The 26,006-nt window shown below is 39.7% G+C and overlaps 1 protein-coding gene across 7 annotated transcripts in view; it reads left to right on the forward strand.

Annotated features, from left to right (window-relative positions):
* PLXNB2 (plexin B2) overlaps positions 1 to 26,006 on the forward strand; it is a 252,410-nt gene that overhangs the window by 136,177 nt on the left and 90,227 nt on the right. For 6 of the 7 annotated variants that reach the window (XM_063396801.1, XM_063396799.1, XM_063396796.1 and 3 more), the window contains one exon: positions 21 to 87. The exons of the other annotated variant lie outside the window; for it this stretch is intronic. In XM_063396801.1, coding sequence (XP_063252871.1) covers positions 86 to 87 — 2 coding nt within the window. In that variant the 5' untranslated portion in view covers positions 21 to 85. The remainder of the gene's footprint in view (positions 1 to 20; positions 88 to 26,006) is intronic. 7 annotated transcript variants of the gene reach the window in all.

The following is a 26,006-nucleotide window of genomic DNA, read 5'->3' on the forward strand; positions in this document are numbered from 1 at the left end:
GTTGCCTTCTTTTTATTTAGTAAGAAGATTAAACTGTCCTGGAAAATAACTTGATTATAGTGAAGAAGACTTAGTGGAAAAGTGAATGTAAGTGTTTCACAGCATGTGTCAATTATTTATGTTTGCAAACCATTGACATTGGTGATAGAAATTATGCTAAATTGGCAGCCACTTTTATTATGGTGATAATGCAGGATCTGATCACTGTGCATATGTGTGTGTGGGGTATAGAATATCTATTATGTGGGTCAACAGGCTAATATATACCTAAATGCTTTTTAATGGGGCCTCGTGCTATTAGTCATTTTCATTCTTAAGAACTATTTGCAGGAAAAATGACAACATGAAGTTGTCACTAAGTGGCCTTAAAAAGATAAAAAACCACTGTTCCCATATAAATACCCACAGGGATTCTTAAATTCAGTAATGCAGACATATTTTCCATTTCCAGAGGAATTTAGTCTAACTTGGAATAATGCAGCCCGTATATAGTATTTTTTTGTGTACTTGCCCCAAAGATGTGAGATTATAGCAGAAAAGGATTGCACTGTGGATTGGCACTTCAGTTTAGAGTGAAATACAGCAGCTGCAAGTTCCAGGCTAAGTGCATCATTGCTCACTTGAGGTCACTTTTTCAAACCTGGAGTCAATAGTTCTCTAACAATAAGAGCTTTGGTTCATTTTCTAGAACCTCTTGAAACTGTTACTTTGCTGGCAAATGTGCCATTATTTTTCTTAAAGCAATTGCCTACCTTAGCTGTATTTCATGATAATGTGAACCCCCTAATTGTGTGCCTGCACATGTGTATTTGTATGTATATTTTTGTGGATGAGGCAAAGCTGTGTCTCTGCAAGTCATTCCCCAGGAGACTCTGAGTGGCTCTGATGTACAGGGCAGCGATAGTCATGAACTTCTGGCTACCACAGATTCATTCCAGTGTTTTCTCGTGTTACATTTTTCCCACGATCTCACCTTCCTTTTCCCAGAGCCTGACTGATGAGCTTGGAAGCAGTCAACTAAGCCTTTCCAAATGCTGAATAAAGTACAGAATTAATCACTTAGATGTTGAAGAGGACAGTGATTATGTCTTAAATGCCTAACAAGCTGGGACAGTTGTAATTTTAGCCTTTCAGGTTTTATAAACTTGTCCTCAATAATTACTGGCTGACCAGTAGTACTGAAAACTGCAGGAGCTGCATATACCATTGCAAAGTGCTGCCCAGTATATGTAGAGTTGTCTACTGAGATGGGATTGCTTGACATGAAGATCCTCAGATTTCACAACATTGTACCTAAGTTAAAGATTTACAGATGAGGCTATGCATTTATTCTTTCCATTACTAGTATCTGACCCAGAAATATATGTAGGTTTACAAAGTATAAGATCAAGTCCTTTAAAACCTTCCGATATTTTGTACTGAGCAAAACAATGCAGTTTGAAGTAATTTACTGGGACCAGTCACTTTAGTTGCTTCAGGATCCTAAAAATACATTTCAAATGACCCTGTTCAGGCCAGTGACACTTCTTGAACTATCCCATGCATGTGACGAGTTTGTACATGTAAAAGTTTTTTGTCAGTTGCTTTCACATTTTTCTCACCACTTGATCTTCAACTGTTATTTCTGGGAAACTTGGGAAGGGTTATCTTTAGTTCCCATTTTTTATGAAATAAGCAGAATATTGTTGGTTTCTTCTTTGTAGTTTTTAAGGGCCTGTTTAGCAGGAGAGCACCACTTGAGTGTCAGTTGAACTATAGAAAATATCTGCCCGGTTAAAATGTCATTTCATGTATGTATGTGGCAACAACTAAAAGACATGAAGTAGAGCTGTATTTCAGGAAGCTGAGGAGTATCATTTTGGCAACGTGATTATTAGCTGATCCTGAAACAGGCAGAGGAATAAACATATCCTGCTGCAGAGAAGGATGCTAGCATTTTGTTCTTCATGTAATAATAAATAATATCTCTAGTGTACATTATTTTTCTGATATTTTCATTTTGTGCAAGTATAGTCAGAGGTCCTAAACGCAAACTTTCTTTTTGATCTGGCTCTTATAGGTATTTGACATTAAAAATAGAGATTTATCCTTCATCAATCATTTTCAAAAATTAATTGACCACACATTGGCTGGGATTTTTGCAGGAATACCAGATTAACAAGTTTTTGTGGAGAGGAGAAAATACCTTTTCATATGCACTTTTAGCTTTGTATCTCAAAAGTGGCTATTGACATAGTCTCATATAAAAGACAGCAAAGCTGAAGGGAGGGATCAGAGCACCTCATGGGAACCAAGAGGAGCAGGGTTTTACCTGGAGCCACTCACAAACTGGAGGTAGAGCCCTGAATCTGTGAAATCTAGCACCTGCTCTTAGAATCATCCATTTTGAAGTGTAGCACATCTAGAAAGATTTATTAAAAATTTTGATTTGGTCAAAATTGAAATTTAAATTTGAAACTTGAGCTTGAATCCTTTGTAATGGTTTGGCAGAATAACTGGTTGAATTTTGGCTATGGTTACCCATAAAGCCAGAAGGTGGAATAAACTTGCTCTTCATCATTCTCATCCAATGAAATTCTGGACTGACCTTTCAAAGAGATAAATGACCATAAATGGAATTCTGGACCAACCCAGTGCAATGTTGGCTTGCTGTGTTTCTCTACCTCACGAAGAGGCAAAAAGAAATGGGGAGAGTGAGGGGTTCGTTCCACTCAAAAATAAGGAAAGGCTAGGAAAAACATAAAGTGGACTGGTGGAGATGATGAAAAGCCAATTGTGTTGAATTATGCTGATGATACATCAAAATAATCTTGAGGCAGTGACTGCAAAGAGGAGGAAGGGGAGTGTGTACCTTAGAGAATCAGGAGCAGGTGCCATCAAGTAGAGCACAGGGAAGAGAGTGCACAGGATGAGGGAGGAACACTCAGCCCTGATTAGATACCAAAATTAGGTTCTGGCTGCACATTTTGTAATCTGCAATCCCAGGAACTAGTTCTTAATGTAGCACTGAGTGGTTTTTCACTGTTCTCAGCAGTGTAAAATGTGTGCACTGGCATCATAAATAGTCTGATTCAGACACCCTTGTGAAGGGTGAGGACCACATCATGTCATGTGCTGTCACTAAGCTCTGCTAGCTGGCAGGCAGGTTCTTCCTGGAAGGTCTGTGGAAATGCTTTTAAGACTTCTAGAATTATAAAATATTTTCTCAAAACCAGTGTCCATCTCAAAGATGCCCACCTTAATTTCAGGATCCAGCTGGGTATTGTAAAATTAATTACCATTTATAAGAGCTTGGCTCCTGTATTGTGAATTCTATAAATAATTCTCAACAACATTTGAATGAGGTAAATAAAGCATAGAGGCACACTTGATAGATAATAAGGAGGAAAATAAATATTTAGGAATTACTAGTTCATTAAGTAATGTCTATGCTGTCCATGAAATAAGGCAGGAAAACAGAGGAAGAAGCCTCTCATTATAGAGATTGTCATGAAGGGGTAACATAAGGAACTTTAATTCTATACATGACAATCAATCAGACTTTAGTCTCCAGAATCATCTCTAAGACACATCCTTAGATCCATAAGACTTAAGTCACCAAAACGGGTAAACATTGTTCCATATCTTCTGAATGCCTTGGGTAGTGGGCCAGAATGTGACATTGCAAAATGTTCCCTCAGAATTTCTGCCATTGTCACACTGAGACCCTAAGGGGCATACAGGGGCAGTACACATGGGTTGCATCTGCCTTCATACATGTGATTTCTGGCCTCTCTTCTTCTCATTCCTCTTTCTGACCTCCTTTTTTACTTTTCCTCCATCTCCGTCTTCCCTGTGTTGCCTGGCTAACTTTAAGTGAATACTTCAGCTCCAGGTGAGGTGACATCTCTGCACTACCAGCATGAGTAGCCTGTGACATCAGGTCAGGCTGTAACCACCAGCAGTAACAACCACAGAAAAGCCCTGCATAATGATCTCTCCAGGGTGTGTAGAGCAGCTTATTTGGAAACTTATTTATGCTGTTGCTTTCTCACATGCTATCAAATGCAATCTTTTATTTCCTCTAATCTGAGTTTGTATTCACTGGGTCATGTAAAGGCCAAATGTCATGCCTTTGCTGCTAGATCTTTGCAATGAGAGTGCCCATGGTGAAAGTCCTGCCCTTATCCTGCCCTTATTGAGCACAGAGTCATGAGGAGAGGCTCCACAGGCAAGCCTTGGCTCTCCATTTTTCTCTACCAGAAGCCTACAGGGTGACCCATCTAACAAAAGCATTGCACAGGTCAGTACATATTTCATATCACTAGCTGCAGATGAACTGTAATAGAGTTTTCCCCATCTGTTGGCACCTTTCCCTCTATAGAGAAATGAGGCCACACTTTAGCAGTAGTTGCAGACTTCAATATCTGAAACATGTTGTATACTTCTCATACTTCACTTTGAAACTTGTCTTGTAAAAAAACCTTATAGGTTAGTTATAAAAATGTGGTTTATTGGAGGGTATGAGTGACCCTTCTCCCTAATCCAGAAACACTTGATGAAATCTACAGGTTTGGCTAGAAGACCCACAGGAAAGAGGATTCTTGCAACAAAACAGAGCTATTTATTTCTTTCATCCTCCTTGAAACACAGACCTGCATGTCAGTCTTCCTTTCTCATGTTTCTCTGAAATGATCTCCTGGGGAATACGTAGAAAAACAAACAGTAGATTCTTTACCATTTTAGGAGAGGGATGGAGACAAATTCAACTTCAAAATACTTGGTATTTTAAATGTAAAATGGGCCTTACTTAATTAATACTTGGTAAAGCATTTTAAAGATCAAAGTGTCAATATTAGCTAATTCTCATGACACACCTGTCAGGTAACTAAAAATTATATCCATTTATAGCTCAGGAAGCTAAATACTGTCTAACATCAGCATTTTTACAGTTGCTACCTAGTTAATTTACTGAAATAAGTAGTCTAATTCTCAAAGGTTCTTCATATTCTTAGTTGTCCTAAATTATGCTTAGAACTCCAGAGTACTCACGCTTTTGAAACTGAGTGCAAGTATTTTGGTGCAGAAACATGGGTCTGTATGGCAGCTGAACCTGAGGCATCCACACTTAAAAGGCTTTTTCCAAACTTAAGCAGCCCTAAAAAGCCTAGAGCTGGAATCTACATGTTGTCAATTCCCAGGCTGGGCTCAGGCGCCTGCAATGCCCAGCTCTCATACCTTAAGGCAGAGCTGTTTCTCAGTGGAACTGAAAAAAGTATGAGGTATAGATAGTCTTGGGAGGATCAGTCTTCAAAGACTTTTTTTTTCAGGAGATGTGTATAGAAGGAGTTTTCAGAGAGGGAGAAGGTGCTTGAAGTGAAAAGAAAAATGATGTGTGATAGAAATTAATTCTTCCACCTCCTGCTGCTTCCATTAGAGATGCAGGTTATCTTGTTATTTCTGTCATGGCTCTCTCTCCTTTTGTTACAGCATCAGCAGAGTGGTATAATTGGGCTGGACGACAAATTTTTCCTGCTCTATTGAGCAACGAGTGAAAGGGAGAGGAGATTTTGAACAAGTGCTGTCTCCCCTTCAGTGTGCAGTGCAACTTGTTTCCAAATGGTGTTTTAGTTGGAGTGGTGGTGATTGTCAAGTGCCTTGCTTTGTCTGTGCAAACAGTTTTTGTAACCTGTTTGCTCCGTTTGGAGTGGCAATGCCCAGCCCTGAATACAACACAAAACGTGAGGATGGCGTCACTCCATCCCAGTCTGTTCTCCCTCTTGCAGGAGCAGGTGGGAATGCACAAAACCCTCGCCAAAGGCCGTCGAGGAGTTGGCACTGAAAGGAGGGAAAAGGCTAGGCTACAAAAAGGGGTCTCAAGGGATTGAACAGCCTGGAGCAGGCGTGCATGGCTGAATTAGGAGCTGGAATTGTTTGGCTTTCAAATTCAGAGAACTTGTTTGCTGTCTTGGCCCTGCTCAAAGTGAGTAAATGCTACTTCTAATAACAAAGCTCGATAGAGGAAGAGTGAAGGATTAAAAACACCAAATGATGACTCACCCTCCCCTCTCCTCCTTCCCCAGTTTCAGTCCTCACTAAACCACTTTACCTCAGCAATGCCCTGGTGGCATTTTGCTTATAAATAATCATGTGTTTGAAATGTTAAAATGTGTAGGCAGGGATTAAAAGGATATGTGATGCTACAGCATTAAAACAGTGCAAACCTCTGCAAGGGAATTGTGAAGGAAAATAATTTTTTGACAAGGGCTGCTGCATCCTGGGGAGATCAAGAGAAGGCAAAAAGCAGTTTACCCAAGTCTAGCAAAGCCAAGTAGAAAGGCTGGGTGCAGTAAAATAGGGCTTCACATAAGTTCTTTGTCATATTAAAGCCAAATCTGAAGTTTTGGGGGATGCAAAGAGGAGATTCACTGAAAAATTTCTGTCAAACGTGCCAGCCTAAGCTGTTCTCCTTTTCTTACTGTAAAGGCTGGTGAATACAACTGCATGGTTATCACCCACACTGTAGCAGGTGTATTCCTTCCAGTGTGCAATGGGAATGCGAAGTAACATAACTCTTTCAAATCCATGTGTCAGCCTGTGGTATTTCACAGAATAAGCAGGTTGAGTTGCCCATTTGGGTTATTGCTCTATACTCTCAAAGAAGTGAAAATATTGGCATCAAGTTTCTTGTTGTGTCTGGCAACAAAAATTGAGAATTGTCCCTGCTTAGAAAAGGAAATACATTACAGACTTGGAGGGAACTGTTGCAAATCAGTTTGCAGCTTTGACTTTAGCATTGATTGTACAGCTTGAGTATAATTTTTAGTGTCATTCTCAGATGCTACATTGGTCTTGTCTTTATAAGCCTTTTATTCCTGGACAAAGTAAGCCCTTTTATGGGACTGCAGAATCTCAGTAGGTGAATCTCAGTAGCTTCCTCACCTCACTTCTTAATTTCAGGTGAGTGAACAATACCAGTGTGAACAATACCAGTGAGAACAACACCAGCATGAACAGGCACAGATAAGGGCACTGGCCTGCTGCTCTTCTGGCTGATGATCTTGGTGATCTTTGCTTGTCTGTACAGGGGAAACCTCTGAAAGCTATGCCTGCAGGAACTGTGCAATTACTAATAAACAAACAGTTTTTAGGAGGCCCCATTCATTTCATAGCTAATTAATTTTTGAGTCACACTCTGAGCCTACAGAACCCAGGGACCAGGGCTTTGGGGAGATCTCCTTGTGGGAGGCAGGATAGTGCCACTCCTTCACCTCAGCTGCCTTCTGCCTCACCCTCTGGAGCAGCAGCCCCTGCTGCTCCCAGCTCCCTACACAGGGCTTTTCACTCTTCCACTGGCTTATAGACCAAGGCTGCTGCAAAAGTGCATTTGAAGTCTTCATGCTGCTGATCCCCCTGGGTTTGGAGCCAGGGCAGCCTAGCTGCAGGTGTGTTACAGGTCTCTTCATAGTATGGGATTTCTGCTCCATTCCTGCAGTGCATCCTCTCACTTTGTCATAGCAATGATGTTATTTAGGCAGCTGTCTTAGGTAAACTGGTCTGTCACTTTGCTAAACGAAAATGATTTGGTTAATGCACTGGTTTGTATAGAACACACCATCTCCACTGCTCTTAACATTTGCTGGTACTTTTGTGCTAGCAAACATGAAAAAAATGCCCCGTGCATTCAGGGTGTTACTTTTTTAATGCTAGATTTTTAATTTATATGAAAACTATTTTTAAGCCTAGCTTGTGTTCTTGTGTTGTTTTTCTCCCTCCTTTAAAGCATTTAAACTTATTACTTGAACCTTCATAATAATCATTAATTAATGTTATATTATATGTAATTAAGGGATTTAACAAGGATAAAAGTAACAATTAAATGCTGAGACAACTTGCTTGTCTAATATTTTTTTAGTGCTAAATTCAAGGCAATCTTCAACCATATTTGAGTCAATTAATCTAGTGCAAAAGAAATTGTATTTAAAAATAACCATTCCTTTGGACAGCTAGGCAATATTTTGGTGTACTCTTACTGCAACACTCAATTTGATCAAGCTGACATGACAATGTCATGAAATAATGTCAAGATGTAAAAAATATCTACATTTTGGTAGGAAATTTCTCATTGTTAGTCAGTAAGCCAATGACTTTGTAAACAAAAGTCTTTTTTATCTTTGCTGATTTTCCTTAAAATTGCATGACTTTAATTTGTTACTAATTAACTGAATCATATCAAATTACGGTTCCTAGGAACTTACCACTTTACAAAACATTGCAACTCTTGTTTTTACACTCTTGTTTGTTTCCATCCTTAAAAAGGCATTTGGAAATTTCCAGACAATGAATGGACCTGCCATGGTTTTTAAGAAGCATGTTTTTTAGTGCTTAAGGTTTGGGGGATTTATTTTTGTTTTCTTTCTTTCTTTCTTTCTTTCTTTCTTTCTTTCTTTCTTTCTTTCTTTCTTTCTTTCTTTCTTTCTTTCTTTCTTTCTTTCTTTCTTTCTTTCTTTCTTTCTTTCTTTCTTTCTTTCTTTCTTTCTTTCTTTCTTTCTTTCTTTCTTTCTTTCTTTCTTTCTTTCTTTCTTTCTTTCTTTCTTTCTTTCTTTCTTTCTTTCTTTCTTTCTTTCTTTCTTTCTTTCTTTCTTTCTTTCTTTCTTTCTTTCTTTCTTTCTTTCTTTCTTTCTTTCTTTCTTTCTTTCTTTCTTTCTTTCTTTCTTTCTTTCTTTCTTTCTTTCTTTCCCAGTCTTAAGGTTGCCAGGTCACAACTTTGGCTTTGGCATCCTCTGCATCAGTTTACACCCAAAAACCATAGGTTTCTGGCCATTTCTCTCTTCAGACTATTCAGAGAAGGAAAACAGTTCACAATACCATTTCCATTGTAACAAGCAGAAACACAGAAGCGTAGAGTGCAGCTGATGTCAGGGGTGGTGAGCAGATTCCTCAAGTCCTCCTGCACTTCTTACAGCCAACATCTTTAGAAAACATGAGCTATATTACTGTTTACAGGAGACTTGGGGAAAGTTTGGTCCCAGTTCTGTAGTGGCATTTGTTGGAATGGTTTCTCCATTCTGGACAAAAATACAGAAACTGAATGACTGTAGAAAGCTCTTCTTGGCTGCAAAGCCAGGAAGATCCTGTTCTAGGACTGGGATGGTTCTAGGAAAGAAATGTGGTCACTTGAGCTGATTCATTGCATTTCCAGGCCTGTCACACCCTGGCGTGAATCGGACCTTCCATCCACATGTGAATTCTTTAGCTGATTGCCTTGAAAGATATATTGGATAGCACTTGTTTATAGTGGTCCAATGTGCAGGACATAGATTTTATCTGGGGTATAAATATTTGTGGTGCTACCCTGACTTTGCTTTGCAGGATGTGTACACTTCCTGCCTGATTTGCCCCACATGGAAATGTTCTACCTGTTTGCACCATTACAGATTTTGCCTAAAGGAGCATTATGCAAAGAAATTATCTCTCCTGAGGGAGGTGTGTGTGATCAAAACTTTTACAGCTCGGAGACAAGCTATGCTGAGAGAAATTGTTCTTTGAAAATATGTCTTTGAAGTATGTATAGGACCAGAAGGAAAAGAACAAGTAAATGATGTAGATAGGGAATGGAAACAAAAAACCCACAAACCTGTAGAAAGGAAAATGTTCCAAATATATCTATTTTGCACAACTTGAGCAAAATTGAATGTGCTAACATTATTGTAAATAAATGAGATACCCTGAAAATAGTAATCATATACAAAAGCAGATGTTTATTCTCATGAAAGAAGAATGAACAGAGATGACTTTTTTTTCCCCAGCAAGTCTGTCTGTTGTCTTTGAAAAGATGACAGGGAGAGGTTTTTTCTTCAGTTGCAGTAAACCTACTGAAGGTTTCTACTTAAATTGTGTCAGGATGTGTTTATAGACACACCCACTTTCTTAGGTACTAGTCCAGCCTGATACTTCCATCAGTGTTATGGGTATGGCTGCACCCAAAACACAAGCCTAAGCAAGAGCTGAAAACTAAGCTGGCCAGAAGTTGAAAAATGGGTTTTTCCTGCTAGAACAGCTCCATGAGTGTCTTCTCACCACCTTTTGCATGCCACTACCAGCCCAAAGCAGAGATTTACCTTTCAGAGTAAGGAATAACTGTGCTTAGAGGTGACAGATTCTCTCTAGTGATGAACTAGATATCAACTGCTCAGATGTTAGGCAAAGTATGACATTCACCCAAGATTTTTCTTTGAAATGAATGGCAGGACAACTTGTGGAGAGAGGGGCAAGCTGCTTACTTTCATGTTCACGAAATAAACTGAAACTGGCCCTTGTGGGAAGGTGTTGGAGGTGTTTGGCATGGTATGATCTCCCTTCTGCATCTGTTAAGCAGCTGACAGGAGCCTGCCTTGTGATTCCAATTGCTGACTAGCAGGGGAGAGGAAAGGCAAGGAGGGGGGGAAGAAGGGGGCACATCCAGTGTTTTCCAACAGATGATTTTGAAGCGAGCATCTCTGCAGTGATGCTTCTTGTCTTGCTCTGCCAGCTCCTTTATTGAAGTTGAACTGCATTTATCATCTTTGGCATTAATCTAATACATCTAACATTCTTGGGCAAGGTAGATATTTGACAGCTCCTGTATGCTTAATTTGTCCCCATGCTTTAACAATTTGCAGTATCCTTGTAAAATATTGTCATACAAATAGTGGGTGGTAAGAGTGCATGCTGTTACTGTAAGTAAAATGAGCATTTAAAGTAAATTCCCTAAGTGTATGCACATTACAGCATACAACTATGTTTCCTGGAGTGGTTGGAATTCCATTCACCAGCCCTGGAAAAAACATAAGCATCTAAGAGATGGAAATTAGTACAAATTGATCTCATAAGAGCAAATTTTATTTAAATTCTTGTCTGTCAGTGAGTGATCTTGATGATTTTGTTCACGACAAGTTTGCTTTCATTATGGGGTAAAATACACAGTATAATATCTAAATAGAGCATTTTAAGCTGTTAAATGCTGGTTCTACAAGTAATCCAAGATTTTCTAGGTTTTGCTTTAATTTGAAGTCTGCTTGTCAGTCTTCATCTTTATTCGTGGTAAATAAAACCTCTTCCCTGAAGGGATCAAGGTAAGAGCCATAGTATTATGTCTACTGCAATCAGTGATTTTGTAGGGATCTTCTTAAAGTTCAAGTTATTTCCCTGCAATTGAGCAGAAATATCAATGTATGCTGGAAGTAAATGCTTGATCCACTGTTACAAGGGATCAAGAAAGCTTAAAATACAGGGAAGCTGCTCAAGCCGAGTGTCAGCACCCTTTGGAAGAAGAGCTAAAGATAAAATGATAAATACCAAAGATTGTAGCTGGGTCTTTTCCTCAGCCCTTCCTCCAGTCAACAGTTGTTGGACCTGTAGTTATTTGAAAACCAGGGAGGTTTTTTATAGACTGGGAAAGCACAGAGAATGAACACAATGAGTGGACAGCAAAGAAAAATTAGGGACCTGAGGGCTATAAGAGAGGAGAGATACATATATTGAGTAAACATTTTTGTATCATACAAATGGATATTGGGTAGTTTATACTATACTGCACAACCCTTTCTGTGTCCATTATCAATGGGATTGTGAGAACTGAATATGCTGAAGAAGCCAAACCTCCATGAACATCCTGTCAGCAGGTCACCTTCCACAATGATGAGCATCAGGCATTAGTACAAAAGCAGCAGGTCAAGTGCTGCCCACAGTCATAAGCAACAGACTGCACACCAGATTTTGTGAGAGGGGATGTGGAGCAAAGCTCTGAAGTGATTAGTGGTGTACCAGCCCAGAAAGGTTTTGTGGAAAGTAAAGCAAATCTGCTTGAAAAACTCCATGCTTATTCAGGAGGAGGTAGCTTTTCATAATGTGATAAAGTATTCTGTGATCTGATAGATGATGATATGGAAAGGACAAAGTCCATTGTAACAGGAGTAAGAAACCCACATAAGAATAAAAAGAATATAATTTGGGGGAAAGAAATTGCCATATGCAAGTGGCTGAGCATCAAACTATGTGGGATTAACTAATCTCCAAGCTCATTTAGGCACAAAAGGGTCTGGTGAAATCTGATAATAAGCTCTGACTTAAACATGCTGCCTTAATGGCATAACATTGATTGATTCTCATTTAGTATTTTTTCTGGATTGTGATGTATCTGACATGGCCCAGACTTTTAATTTTGGTGTCTCTTCTTGATGTTTTATTTTTATGTGTATGGCCCTTTAACACAGGACTTTTGTAAGGTAGGAGTGAAAGACCATCTAACAGGTTTCTCAGCTATATATCATACATTATTTGACATGAGTGTTGCTTCCATGTTTGCACAAATGTAGTTTCCTTTTGCTGAAAGTGCAGTGAGAGTAGAACTGCAGCAAGGATCAACAGATGACGCAAAGTAATTGGCAAAAAAAATATTGCTCCAGTACTTAGGAATTGTTGTATTAACTCTTTTCATAAAATAGGGAAATATAATGTTGTAAAAGGTAAATGTTGCATTCTGGTTATGAAGTGTTCTGTCTGGTCAACAGTGCTACATTATTAAAGTCATCTGTCTCTTTTTATCTGCTTAATTATCCCTTTTCCTCTGTCCTGACTGTAAGAATCTGGATTTTTGCAGTACCAAGGTTGAGGATTTACCCTGTGCCAAATAGGGGTCCATACACAGAGAGAGGGTTAGAAATTCTTGGGTTTATTCCATGGTTATTGGTTTAGAATTGGGACCATGAAAACTGCACTTGTTTCCTAAAGACCACTCAGTTCTAAGAATAACTCTTTTTCTGAAATCTTCCCAGTGAACGGATGTTTGTGTGCTAATTACACATAATATCCCTGTTGCTTTTGCTTGGGTGTCATTTCTTTGTCCTGCTTTGGTTCCCTCTGAATTTTGAGCTGAGCTCTCAGGGGATAAGCGTACTGGAGATCACCATGGCAACACTCTGAAAAATGCACACTGCAGGCGCCAGGATTTGCTGCTGTATCCCTGTGAGAGCTCCCATGATCTGTGGACTTGGAGACTTACTCAGGAGTGAGAGGGAAGGAGTCAGTGTCTGAGAGCTGCTTGTACAGTGCCTATTAAAAATGTTTCCTATGTAAATTGAGGAACTCTGGATATTGTTTGCTGATGTACAGCACTAACATCCAGCATTTTCATACCCTACTGCCAAGATTTCCCTTAGCAGGCTGTAAAACCTTCTTTTTTATTCCACCTAATTCTCATATTAGGCTCTTAGGTCTTAGCTCTCCACATTTTCAGTCAGGACTAATGTGGGAGCCATTGCAAAGGCAAACTTTTTGTCTTGATAAAGGACGGTTGTTTTGATAAACATGTCATAAAGATTATAGTGCAGAGTTTGAAAGACGAGGGAGCTCCGATCCCTGCTGTTTCCAAATCCTTTTCCAGAAAAAAACAAATATTCAAGGAAGAATAATTTTATAGATGAGTGTTTCATGGCAGTGGTTAGGAGAGAATAGTTTCTCTCCTGCAGTAGGAAATAACTGGATTAAAGTGTATTGCCTCCCAAGACAAGAATTAGAGACTGTATGTTGTATTCTGGCAGTGTAAGTGTGACATTGGAGTTATGTTTTGTATTACTGAAGTAAGAAGTACACCACATCCCAGTACCTAGAGGTCTTCTTTGGTGGGTTTACATTTTTTTTTTTGAGTACTATATCAGCCCAGCTGCCTTAAAACTAGTCCACCAGAAGGATATGGCCTTGTAATTCTCAAACCAGTGACTATTTCAGGTGTGATCAGCAGCCTTGAATAAGATGCCTACGCTTCAAGTTATTGCATGGGAATCACTAAGCCGATGAGAGCAAAAATTCATGAACAAGCAGGATGCAGAGGAGGGATACCCAAAACGATTGGCAAGGAATCTTTAGGAGAAAAATGTATTTAAAACCTTTGTTTCTAGGACTTTTCGAGTCCCAGCTGTGGATGCATAGAGGTCAGTACCCATGTTAAACTCAGAGGAGCTCATTTACCTACTCTGAAGATGAGTTACACATTTTCTATTCATCACTGGGAAAAATGCACAAGGTGGTCCTGTGGCAGCAGCCCAGATCACCCACGCAACTCGGTGCCCTACAAGTCAGCTTTCCTTCAATCTGTTCCTATAAATGTAGAAGTGTTTCTTTTACAGCTCTGAATCAAGGAGCTCCACTTCAGGCTAAGGCATCTGGTAGCATAGCATCAGAGGTGGGTGCAGATACTTTTACCAGCCTGAATCGAAATTTCCCAATTCCTAAAACAAATGTTCCCACTGCAGAGCTACAGTGCAAACACCACAGCATTGCCCACATGCTCCCGTGCTCCACTCCCACCAGCCAGGGGCATGTGTTTCTTTTTGAATGTAGGTGGCCCTGGCATCTAAGTGCAGAGATCCCCTCTGCTGTGTTCAAGTACTTGAAATCTGGATTGTGTTTCTACTGGAGATAAGTATAATAATGTTTAGTCTGTGCTCCCCAGACAGGCTTGAGCTTGCGAAAAAGAGCAAAGCTGCTGAGTGCTGACAACGTGAAAATAAATCATCTCCTGTGAAATCCATTTTTTTGGGGAATTTGGAGGGAAACAAAAGAGAAAACTAATGTTATACATAGTCAGAAGCTATGAGAATGGCACTCTGGTAATAACAAAGACACCTTAGGAGTGCTACTTTTAATTTTTGTTATTATGGGGCTAAGAGTGCCTTTTTTCAACATGTAACTGTTAATATTAAACTAGCTAATTTCTTTCTAAGGGAAATTAGTTACATAAACTCTGAAAGAATAAGTAATATTTTAAGTGATGCTATATATTTTAATCTATTTATAGAGAGTAGAACTTCAGCAGATCAAGAGGTGTTGGAACATTCCTGTAAATGCTGACAGAGTCCAGCAGTCTTTAAGACTGACTAAAGAGAAAGTTCAAAGGTTATTTTAATTTCCTGTTTGCCTATTTAAATGTAATATTTAAAAAACAGGACTCAAAAGTATATTTGTGCCTTTTGGAAGAGTCACATTCCCAAGATTTCATCAAGATAAGACTTTTTTTAAACAATGTTTAAAAATAGTACTTATTGGGGATGATGTGTTTATAAGCAACCCCTGAACACCAAATGCCATTGACAGGGATGCTATAAATAAAAAAATCTTGTACCTGAGCCCTATCTTTAACTGTAACTCTATGAGGAAAATGTGGAGGTTATGTGGGTCACCACTCTGCCAGAATATTTAACATAAACAGGATAAAACAACTGGGAGCTCATGGAATCTCAGTATGAACAAAGTTTTAAGAAATGCTGACTTCCTACTACAACTTCTAGCATCAGCATTAATTGAACCCAGTGTACTTGTCTTCCTTTGCTGTTCTCACTAAAATTAGATTGCTTATATTTTTACACAAGCTAATAGCACAGTTATTTACTGCTTACCTCTACTAGGGAGAAAACAAGCTAGCAGAAAACCAGAAGGCTCCTAGAAGGCTCCTTTCATGTCTAAAATACAATTCTTGGAATAATGGTGAGACTATGGATACTTCCAATTTCCCATAGATGAGAAAGTGAGAAGTTTAGCTCAGAGAAGCTTCTGATTCCTTTCCTGTGCTGATATGTATAGCTCTCTCAACATGTGCAATACTTGATTCTGTCAGTTCCTGAGGGCAAAGAAAGGAGGTCAAAAAGGTCTTCAAACCTTTCCCAGAAAAGCATGTTTTGGTGCTAACCAAGATTAATACCCAGTATTGCCTGTTGCAAGTTTATTTTTTCCTAAAAATATAAATGTCTTATCCTTGAGGTTCTTGCAGTTAGTCATTATTTGAATGTGTCTTGACTCTGATGTGGAAAAGGAATTTCTGCCATGCATAAAATATTACTGGGAAAAATACACTTTACTGCTTGTATTGTGTAAGAATTCTTCAATTCAGCCCTATTTCACTACCTCAGCCCTGTCATTCTAATGATGCTTTCACCTAGAAAATCCAGGCCTTAAAGAGAATGATGCAGTAGGCATCATTTTTAATTAGTATAGGAAATATGAAACAGCAGGGAATTAATTTCCAGCTGCGCAAAAAAGAAAAAAAAAAAAGGAAAAATGAAAGCTGGTAGTTTTTAAAATTTCTTTCTCCTTAGATTGGACTTATACATGGGGCCTTTATGGTGCCACAGTTTCATACTTATCAATAATTGTTTCCTAATTCTGCTCCATTTCTGCAATAGTATATAATGCTGAGCTCCATGCAGACAAGAGCAATTTTCAAGATCCCATGTGGACAACAGAAGCCAGTGTGCTGTTAGTAATCTGCTAAAAGGTTAATTTTCCTCTTGTATCAATGTTTAATTGCATGGAATCTCAAATCTTAATGGTGCCTTCATGGCTTAAATGCCATTAACATCAAGGTGGGCCGATGGACATGGAGGGGCCATTCCTTCAAACAGGAAGCCAACTTCTCTGTAATTAGTCCAGATCATTGCTGAGTGGGGGAAAAAAGAACTTTAACAAGATCATTTCAGGAGTAGAACTGGATAGTTTCTTGTGGTAGCTGTTCATTTATGCTGAGGTGTTATTAAATGGCGTGTAAATGGAGTGTGTGTTTGGGGAAGGCTTGTGCTGAGGCGTGTTTCAAAAGGGACAAGGGATGTGGCATTTGCTGATCAGTCAGGAGCAAGCTGGGTTTGCCTACATATTGACCTTGGGCTGTGTCTGTGTTCTGGATCACACTTGGGCCCTTGGGTCTTATCACAAGAAAAAAAATAGTGGTTTTCTGAAGGTCCATAGCCCAGGGACAGACTGAAGGCCAACATTCTTCAGCATAGAGCTGAAGCCAGGGCTGTAACAGCTTCCAGCTTTTCTTTGCCTTTTTTTTTGCACAGCATGGGGTACAAAAATGAAAAATCTTACATATTTGTGCTCAGTGTACAAGGAAGAAGATCATTGGAGGAGGCAGGGACAGTTAAGCCCTTGGAGGCAACAGGAACCCTGAAAGCATAGGGTCAGTGAGTGGATTTTTTGAGTGGCCAGGGGTGGGAAAGACAGGTGGAGCATCTGTGCTCTGGGTCAGGGGGGTTATTGGAAACAAGGAAATAGCATTGAAAATGCAGCTTACCTGGAGCTCTGTGTGCAGCTCTGGGGTCTCCAGTACAGAAAGATCCACTAGAACAGGTCCAGAGAAGGGCCACAGAAATGGTCAGAGGACTGGAACACCTCTGCTGGAAAGACAGGCTGATAAAGTTGGGTCTGTTCAGCCTGAAGGAGAGAAGGCTGCAGGGCCACCTTATAGCATCCTTCCAGTATATAAAAGGTCATAAGAAAGACAGAGAAAGACATTTTATTGTGGCCTGTAGTGACAGGACAAGGGGAAATAGTTTTAAAGTGAAAGAAGCTAGGTTTAGATGGGATATATGAAAAAAATATCTTTTTCTGAGCGTGCTGAGACTAGAACAGGTTGGCCAGAAGAGCTGTGGATCCTCCAACCCTGGAAGAGTTCTAGACCATGTTGAATGAGACTTTGAACAGCGTGATCTATTGGATGATATCTCTACCCAAGGCAGGAGGAATGGACTAGGTGGTCTTTGAAGCCTTTCCAACCCAGACCATTCAATGATTTCATGAAGCTGCATCCTGTCCAAAATGAAAAGCATTAGAAGAGATTTTTAGCACTGGCAGGTTTAGTATAAAAGTTTCAAAGCAATTAGGCAGGCTTAAAAAGGCTTTTGAAGAATGACTTTCCAGAATAGGCTAAACTAATGCTCAGACCCTTTCAGACATGCCATGAACAAAAATCTCAGTGTAGGGCCAACTGGTGGCTGGGATTTGAAAGGGTGCTCAGATAGGATGCGGGCCTTACAAACATTTCATTCATTCTTGCTGCATCCTGTTCTCTCTGGAAGAGGTCAGGGGGGTTTTCGCAGTGCAGTCCTTTGGGTAGCTGGGATAGGGAAGCACTGGCACACGCTTGCCTGAGAACCTCAGGGTGAAATGGCCATGTGATAGGTCTCATGTTCATACAGAAAAAAAAGGTTAGTTAAAATGCACAAAAAGAAATGTCTGTAAGTATCCAGCACTGCACAGAAGAGCAAAGACCTTTTAATCCCCTCTGCTCTTCACTGGGCTCTGTTATCAAGGCTTTACCATACAGGTATATCATTTTGCTAGTAATGGTCATGCACCAATTAAGAAGTGACTTATTTCTATGTTATCATGCTATTATTCACTATCCTCTTTCTTCTTACTCTGTCTTCCGTTTAAAAACTAGAAGCCCTGACAAATTACTTGGGGATAGTAAAAAACAGCTGAAATCCTTCCATAAGAAATGGTATTTGACAATTCCCCAGTATGAAAAAGAAGTTGTGAAAGTAGCACAGTCCTGATTCCTTAATTACCTATTTGTTGTTCAAATAAATAGGGTCCAGCTAAGATATAGACAATTAGGGATAGAAATGAGCAGGTTAGAATTAAAAGTTATTTATTTCCAGGCATCTTTTTGAAAGAAGCAGTCTTGCACAAGACCTCACAAATGTCACCTGCTGTGGTATGAGAGGAACACCATACATTCAGTTGTTTCATAGCTGGATATAGTCAGTCCAAAACTCTTCCAGTCATTAAATTTGCTAAACGACATAAAGCTTTTTTTAACAAATGGTACTCCTGCTTCAGTTAGCTGGCCAGCATCCAACCTTAATAATTGCCTTCTGCCTATCTAAATTGCTCTGTTTATTTAATTGGACAGGATTGTATGTCAAAAGATGTGTTGAATAGGGTGGGTGATGCTAGAACAATAGGTATTATGTCACCCAACTCATTCAGCACAGATCAGAGTGATTTTGTAGAAGTCACTCTGAAGCTTGCAAAGGACTTCATAAATCAAACAGCAGTTCCAGTAAGTTGAAATAAAGCATTATTAATAAAAGTGCTGATCCCTGTCAGGCTACCTAGATCTCTGTGGGAATTTTATATGACTATTGTTATAGGACTCCACAATGTACAAGAGTCGTGACTTGTACTAGAAATGAAGTTTCTCCACATGCATCTACATGTTTATCTAACAGGTTTATGGCCATCCCATATGGATGCAGTGATGGAGGGGCTAAAGGACCATTGATTCATCTAGACAAAGGTGGTTGGCTCTTTCAAGAAGAGGTTTTTTTCCTCTCACACTTCTGCTTAGAGGCTAATACAAACCTTAATAAAATATTACATTTATGTCATCCATAAGATACCTAGTGCGTTTCCTCAAGCTCTGTGAACTCTGCTTGCTGTGCAAAAGGGACCAGGGCTGCAGATGCTGGATTGAGACCTCGGTGTTTTGGTGCCTGGTACAGTGAAATCAGCTCTCTAGCACAAAGTGTGGTAGACTGCTTTGTCAGTGGTCCCAGACAGGAAGGAAATGAGAAAGACATTACAGGTTGAGGAACTTTGTAAAAAAAGCAAACACCAGTCTTACTGAGCAGCTATTTCTGAGGGCGTAGATGTTTGTTTAACCATCTAATGGAGACTGATCTGCTTTTTCCAGGTGTATTCAGAAGGAGCAGTGGTCTCTGAAATCAGTGGTGTTAACTGTGTTGCTGGTTTATTTTTTTTCTTTTGTGTAGGAGGTAGGGCTCAGTCCCCCTCCCCTAGCTCTTCCTTTGGCAGTGAGCATGCTGTACACACTAGTGAGGATGAGCACAGTGACCCTCCTTTGCTCTTTGAATTCCAGCCTCCTCAGTTTGAATACTTACCCTTAATATTAAACCACTGCCTCTCTTGCTGAAGGCACTGTGCAGTGTAAGTAGGGACAGCATAAATTCTCAGCCAGAAAGTGAGAGGGACTTGATAAATGTCTGGAGTATTTGAATCCCACCAGTGTTATTTTTAGCATCAGGGGTCAGTTACTTCAAAGATGTAACAGATGCACCCAACACAGGCAATTCTTAGCCCATTCAACTCTGCAGACAGTTTCCCTATGGTTCTGTCTTCTGGGTGGTTGTACTGGGCTGTGGGATGTCCCAGAGGTCAGGACAGTTTCTCTAGAGAGCTAAAAAGTAAATTGCTTACACTTACCATGTTCTCATTTCATTCTTCTCTGCAAATCTTTGTGCACTTTTAATGCTTTTAGTTTTCAAAGGCTTGTCTGAACTCCCAAGTTGGTTTAATGTTACTGAATGATTATATCAATTTAGCTGAATACTCATTTGACGTAAGCTTAACTACGTCTAAATAAATATTTATATTCAGTCTAAACAAATCTAAATGTTAAGTGTTGTCTTTAAAGTATTTAAGTGCCTTATTTCAAAATCTTATTTAAAAACCAGATGAGTCAAATAAGTATAGGTAAAGTCAAAACTTCAGCAAGCATGCTCATCTAATCATACTTTTACAGACTGATGCAAATCACACCATAGAAGAAGCAGTGCAAATCTATGAATGTTGAGGAAAAAAAATGTTAGGGATTTTTTTTTCCTAGAGGTGGTAGATCGATGCTTTCATAAAAGCAGTGGGTGAAACTGTCTAAGACTTTCTTGTCACTTTGTTGACAGAGGGTGTTTTCAAACATCAAGTTAGCAGGAAGGGTAGGATGGCTGGCCATATGCTGAACAGTGTGGTCTAATTCTCCCTACTGCACAGCCATAGTTCTTTCTAAAAGCATGGAAGTCGTGCTCTTGCATGCCCTTTATGCCTTGGATGTTTATACCTTATGCCAAGAGGCCACTGTTGTAAACCCTTGTGTGATGGAGAGCAGAACGAGAGGCAGAGTCCTGCCTCCCTCTTCCTCCCTGTAAGGTAGAAGAGCTGGAGGTGGTGGTGGGCTTCAGACCTTCTCCTAGCTGCTGTAAGCAGGGACCAGCTAAAGGGCAATGGTTGTCCTTTATAGACACTCCAGTTTGAAAGCTAAGTGAAAAGACACATTTCTGTCTGAAATGCTTGTGATCTTTCTGCCTGAAGATATTTACCCAAAACTTTAAGGAAAGTGTAATACTGCAGCTGATTTTAGCAATGTACTGGAGCTCTCTAGGTGCTTATTTTGGTTTTTTGGATCTTGCCATGAGATAAATTCTGATTTTATGTAACATTTTTCACCCATGTGTCTCACATCCTCTGCAAAAGAATAAAATCACTGTGCTCTAGTACTCTGCCTGGAGACTGTAACTCAGCTTCATGGTGCAGTAGCCACCTCGCTCTAGCCCTTGGTGAGTTGCTGTTACTTGACCTCTCAGTGCAAGCAAACGCATATTTCAGAGATACTCAAAGAATTATCCTCATAATCTCAGATATCCTTACATTTCAGTAATTTAGTGACTAATTTCTTAATCTCTCTGCTAGTTACTGTTCATGCCTGCCCATCAAACAAATGGAGAATAGAAATTCACACTGGAAAGTCTGGGCTGAGAGGAATTTACTCTTGTGCTAGCACTCTGTGGTGGCTACAGATCTCTGGTGCAGCCTGTCCAGGGCATGCAGCACAAATGGGCAAATACCTCTCTGCTGTGATGTGACTGGTAATACTGCACATTACACATTTCCTTTAATTGGATGCCATTACTACCTGATGCATAGGTCATTGCTCCTAATTAATTAAGGGCCAGGAAGGTACTTAGCACTTTACAAGACACAGATGAAGACAGATGTCCACTTGGGAAATTAAAATATACCAGTTTGAGCATTTTATATAAGACCAGATCAACTATAAAAATCTGATATCTAGACAGATCCTAATAAACCTGATGAAAACCAGGTAAATTAGATCAGCTTAAGGCTAATAAAATGTGATAGAAATGTTCTAGGTTGTCTGTAAAAATGCTTTCAGGCAGAAGGATTATCAAGAAGTATATTTTTACAAGGATTAGGGAGACTATTTTACAGGATAAACTAGCCCATAAAATTTTTCCTTTTTACTTGAGTCTATAGATGGACTTCTCTTGTAAAATATACAGCCTGAACAAAAACTTGCAGTTTTCAGCTATTGCAATAATAATTTGTTCTTTCCTGATGCACCATACATAAATTTGGAAGTGCTCCTGGAACAACTGAGCTATGCATTCTGGTTCCTTGGAAATAAGACTATCCAAATAATTGTTTTAGAACATATATATTAAATACTGGAATTCTGACTGCCCTTCAGTTCTTTGGGCAGGAATGCAGGTTCTATTTTCAATGACATCATGCTCTTAGACATATTTCTTATTATCCTTACACATCAGCACAGTAAACTTTATGTCTTGATATAACCCTATAAATGTTCAGTTGATTTGCTTTTAAACAGTTGGGAGTGTTTATATATGGTGATTGTGTTTTAAGACTTTCCTAGATATATATTCTCCAATAGAAAGTGTAGGCTGTGTTTGAGTTTAGCGTTTACCTACCGTACAAAATTTCTAAATACACGGAGCAGCTACTGCAAATTCAAAGATTAGATAGATAGATAGATAGATAGATAGATAGATAGACAGATAGATAGATAGACATACCAAAGTACCTAATGTGCAAAGCAAATGTTGTAAAATATACTTGGCTTAGACCTTTTAAGCACATCACTGGGTGCTGTAAAAGAAGCATTTAGCCTAAGAGCTCAGAAGATGCATGATGAAAGCTGCCCAGCAGAAGTCTTTGGAGGCTGCCTGGATAATTAGTCTTGTGGGATGAAAATGGTCATGCAAGGAGCAGGATTTACACTGCTGTCTATTCCCCTTGTATAGTGTAGCTGGCCTTTATTGGCTCTGTTAACTCATGTATCCAAATGCACTTAGCAGTGAGAAGAAAAATGTTCCCACCAGCTGATGAGCAGCCTTGCAGTGACCTCTGCATCCTACTATAAACACACAGAAGAAACTCATCTTCTTACAGTGAGAATTCCACTGGCCTCTGCAGCAGCAGTTTTGGTGCAGACCTCTTTTCCACTTGTTAGCATTGGCTGTTTCATGAGGCATAATTTTGCATTTATTCAAATATCAAAACACAATGGGGATCTGGAAGTGGGATCACCGTAAGCAGGAATTTGTGTTAAGCAAATGCTGTGGCCAACTTGTCCTGCAGCTCCTCTGCTAAGAAAGTAGCAAGAGTTCGTGGTTTGCATCTTTTGACATGTGTTTTTTTCACAGGGATGCCTTGGCAGCACCAATTTAAACAATAGGTTAAAGATGCACTGTGCTGCCAGAAGTTTGGAAATTGCTGCGTCTTTGTTTGAGCATGCTTAGCCCAGCTCCTCAGTCAAAGGCAAAGAGTTTAGAGGTACCAGTTCTTAGGAAGAGTCAGCTCTGAGTGTTACGAAACTGAAGCCAGATGCTCTATGTACCCCACAAACAAGAGGGTTTTTCCTTTCCTTTTTCTTTTTAAAGATACAATTCAGAATCTTGCGGTTGTTTTAGGTGGAAATACTATTTCAGAATGGTTTGGTCATGCAATCACCAAGCAGATAAATAAATCCTCCAACCATTGGAGGAGGATTGTTAATGGTAGGAGTGGATTGTTAATGGTAGGAGTGGAAGGTCTGTTTGTCTGTTACTATTTACTTCCATACATCTCAGATTTCATCCTTTGATCTTTAGAAGAATGTGTTGTGGTTCTCAAAAGCCTTTGAGAAAATGAGAAAATTGTAAATCTGAGACCAGTAATTATACAGACAAATTGTGAGACTTAGATCTATGATATTTTTGGGGCAGAAAGGATCATACATGTATGTGCTCTTACTGGGCAGCAGCATTTTCTGGTAAAAATTGCACTCTGTAGGAGTGGGGAGGCCTGTTCAGTGGTAATGGGGACTCATAAGAAAAATCATGTCTTTTTACCAGGACCTCTAGTGACAGGATTAGGGGCAATGGTTTGAAACTGAAAGAGGATAAATTTAGATAAGACATAAGAATTAAATTCTTCATGGTGGGGCTGGCAAGAAATAGGAGAAGTTGTGGATGTCCCATCTGTGGAAGTGTTCAAGGCCAGGTTTTCAGCAGCCTGGTCTATTGCAAGGTGTCCCTGTGCAGAGCAGGGAAGTTGCACTAGATGATCTTTGAAAGTCTCTTCCATCTCAAGCCATTCTATGATTCTCAGTAAGTTTATGCATCACCTAAATCCTCCTAGAGCCCTCAACATAGGCCATGACAGGTCCTGGCCCAGCTGGCAAGTTCAGCTGGAGTGGGTTCTGAGCTCACCTGTGACAATGGACTGATTTTATTGGTGTCTGTCGCACGTGTTAGAGCTGTCCCATGGAGACTGTAGTGTTGTGTTCAGCATGACTTGATGACTTGTAATTTTAAAGGAGGGACCTCTGTTTTGGAGGGGCCAATCAGAGACTGGTGTGAAATAGGCAGCAATACATTTTAATCATGCACTGTATCATGCTCCTTTTTTGAAATAATTGTTCCTGTGTTGGACACTTCTGAAACAAGGAAACCAGGTTTTATGACTGTGTTATGCAGCCATAAAAAAGGGATTTTATAATTCTTTTGCTGACAGGCCCTTAAGTAGACAGGCACAGGTAGATGCTGCTGTCAGGTTCATGCAAATTACTGGTTTGATGCTAGTTTGGTTAACTAGCTATAGAAGTTTGGAGTGAAATACAGTGGATAGAAACATAGAAGTGCACACAGTGTCTGTCCAGGCAGATTGGATCAGCACGAGTCAGCACTGTGCTGTTAGAGCCAGGGACACTCCATTCATTTAGATGAGCCTCATGTGTTTATTAAAACAAAAACAAAATAAGACAACAACAACAACAAAACACCAGGGAAAGCTAAACACAAGTGAAAATGTTGCATTTACCTTTTTTCGCTTGTGGCAGCCAAAAGCCACAATAGATAAATGAATAAGTACAATCAAATGTGACTTGGAACGTACAGCCTGCTCTATATTTGTCCTTAACCCTTTATACCATGTATGGTCTTTATTTTAGCATGTTCAATTTCCTGCAGGCACCTTTCTTGTGGATTCTGTTCATCTCCCCTTAAAAGCCTTACCTAATATTTACCATGTGCCCTTTCTTGCTATGCCTCTGTTCTCCAGGCTGTTTCTGCCCTATTGTCATGTGTCTCCCCATCTTCTCCCAGCTCCATTCTCAGCTGCAGGAGTTACCTGTCCATGAGCAGAAGCAGCCCCTCCCAGTTTCTTGTTTCTGCTGGGTGCTCCATCTGCATCAGGTACCACTGCCTCTTCATGGCCCCTGAGGCAGCACTCCAGTTCACCCAGCATCATCTCTTCTGCACATTTGTTGCCTCCTGCTCCCCAAGCTGCAGTGAACATTGAGTACAGAGAGTATCAGCAGGTGCCACCGAGTTAAGCATGTCTCACTGTGCTTTTCTTGCCTCTGAGAAAGCAGTAGTAAACAAAAGAGAAGGAAAAAGCAGTCAAGAAACAAAAGAGGTGTTTCCAGGTGAGCTTTGAAAAAAGAGATAGGAAGTCAATAAGGCAGTGAGTATGTCTGAGATCCTCATTGAGATATGAAAATCACCTGAGGTTCCTGTTCCTTTCTTTCCCCCCTGCTTTTTTTTCCCTCTACCTGCTACTTTGTCATCTGAGACTTTACACAAGAATATTCAGGCTGTTGTAGCAGCAGTAAGAGAGGGAAACTTGAAGGCTGTACCAAAGAAAAACAAGAAAATAAGAAGGTGGGGGGAGGAGGAACTGTAAGAAGATGAGAAAATATGTGTAAGGTAAGAAAAATAAAAGGGCTTTTTAAAAGCTGTCAAGAACATTAATTTGAAGGACAGAGAGAAAAAACCTCACTTTAGTCTCAGAGTGATCAAAATGAGCAACACCAACATAAGGATAGAAATGGTCCAAATGAAAGTTTAAAAAATTTCAAGAAAGACAAACCAGATAAACACCTGTGATTTATCTCCAGTAGCAGAAGCCAGGAAAATTCTCTATTCCTCATCTATGTGTTTCTTAGCTCCTGACAATAAACTTTCAGTTTCAAGAGTTTTCGCTATCTACTCCTCTTTCTTTGTGGCTTGCATTATTAGCTGCCTGAGTACAATGTATTATATTACAGTATAATATTATACTATTATTATTATAGCACTCTACTGAGTGTGGTCAATAGCTTCACATAGCTTCCC

The sequence above is a fragment of the Prinia subflava genome, chromosome 4, assembly GCF_021018805.1.
Source record: "Prinia subflava isolate CZ2003 ecotype Zambia chromosome 4, Cam_Psub_1.2, whole genome shotgun sequence".
Lineage (NCBI taxonomy): Eukaryota > Metazoa > Chordata > Aves > Passeriformes > Cisticolidae > Prinia > Prinia subflava.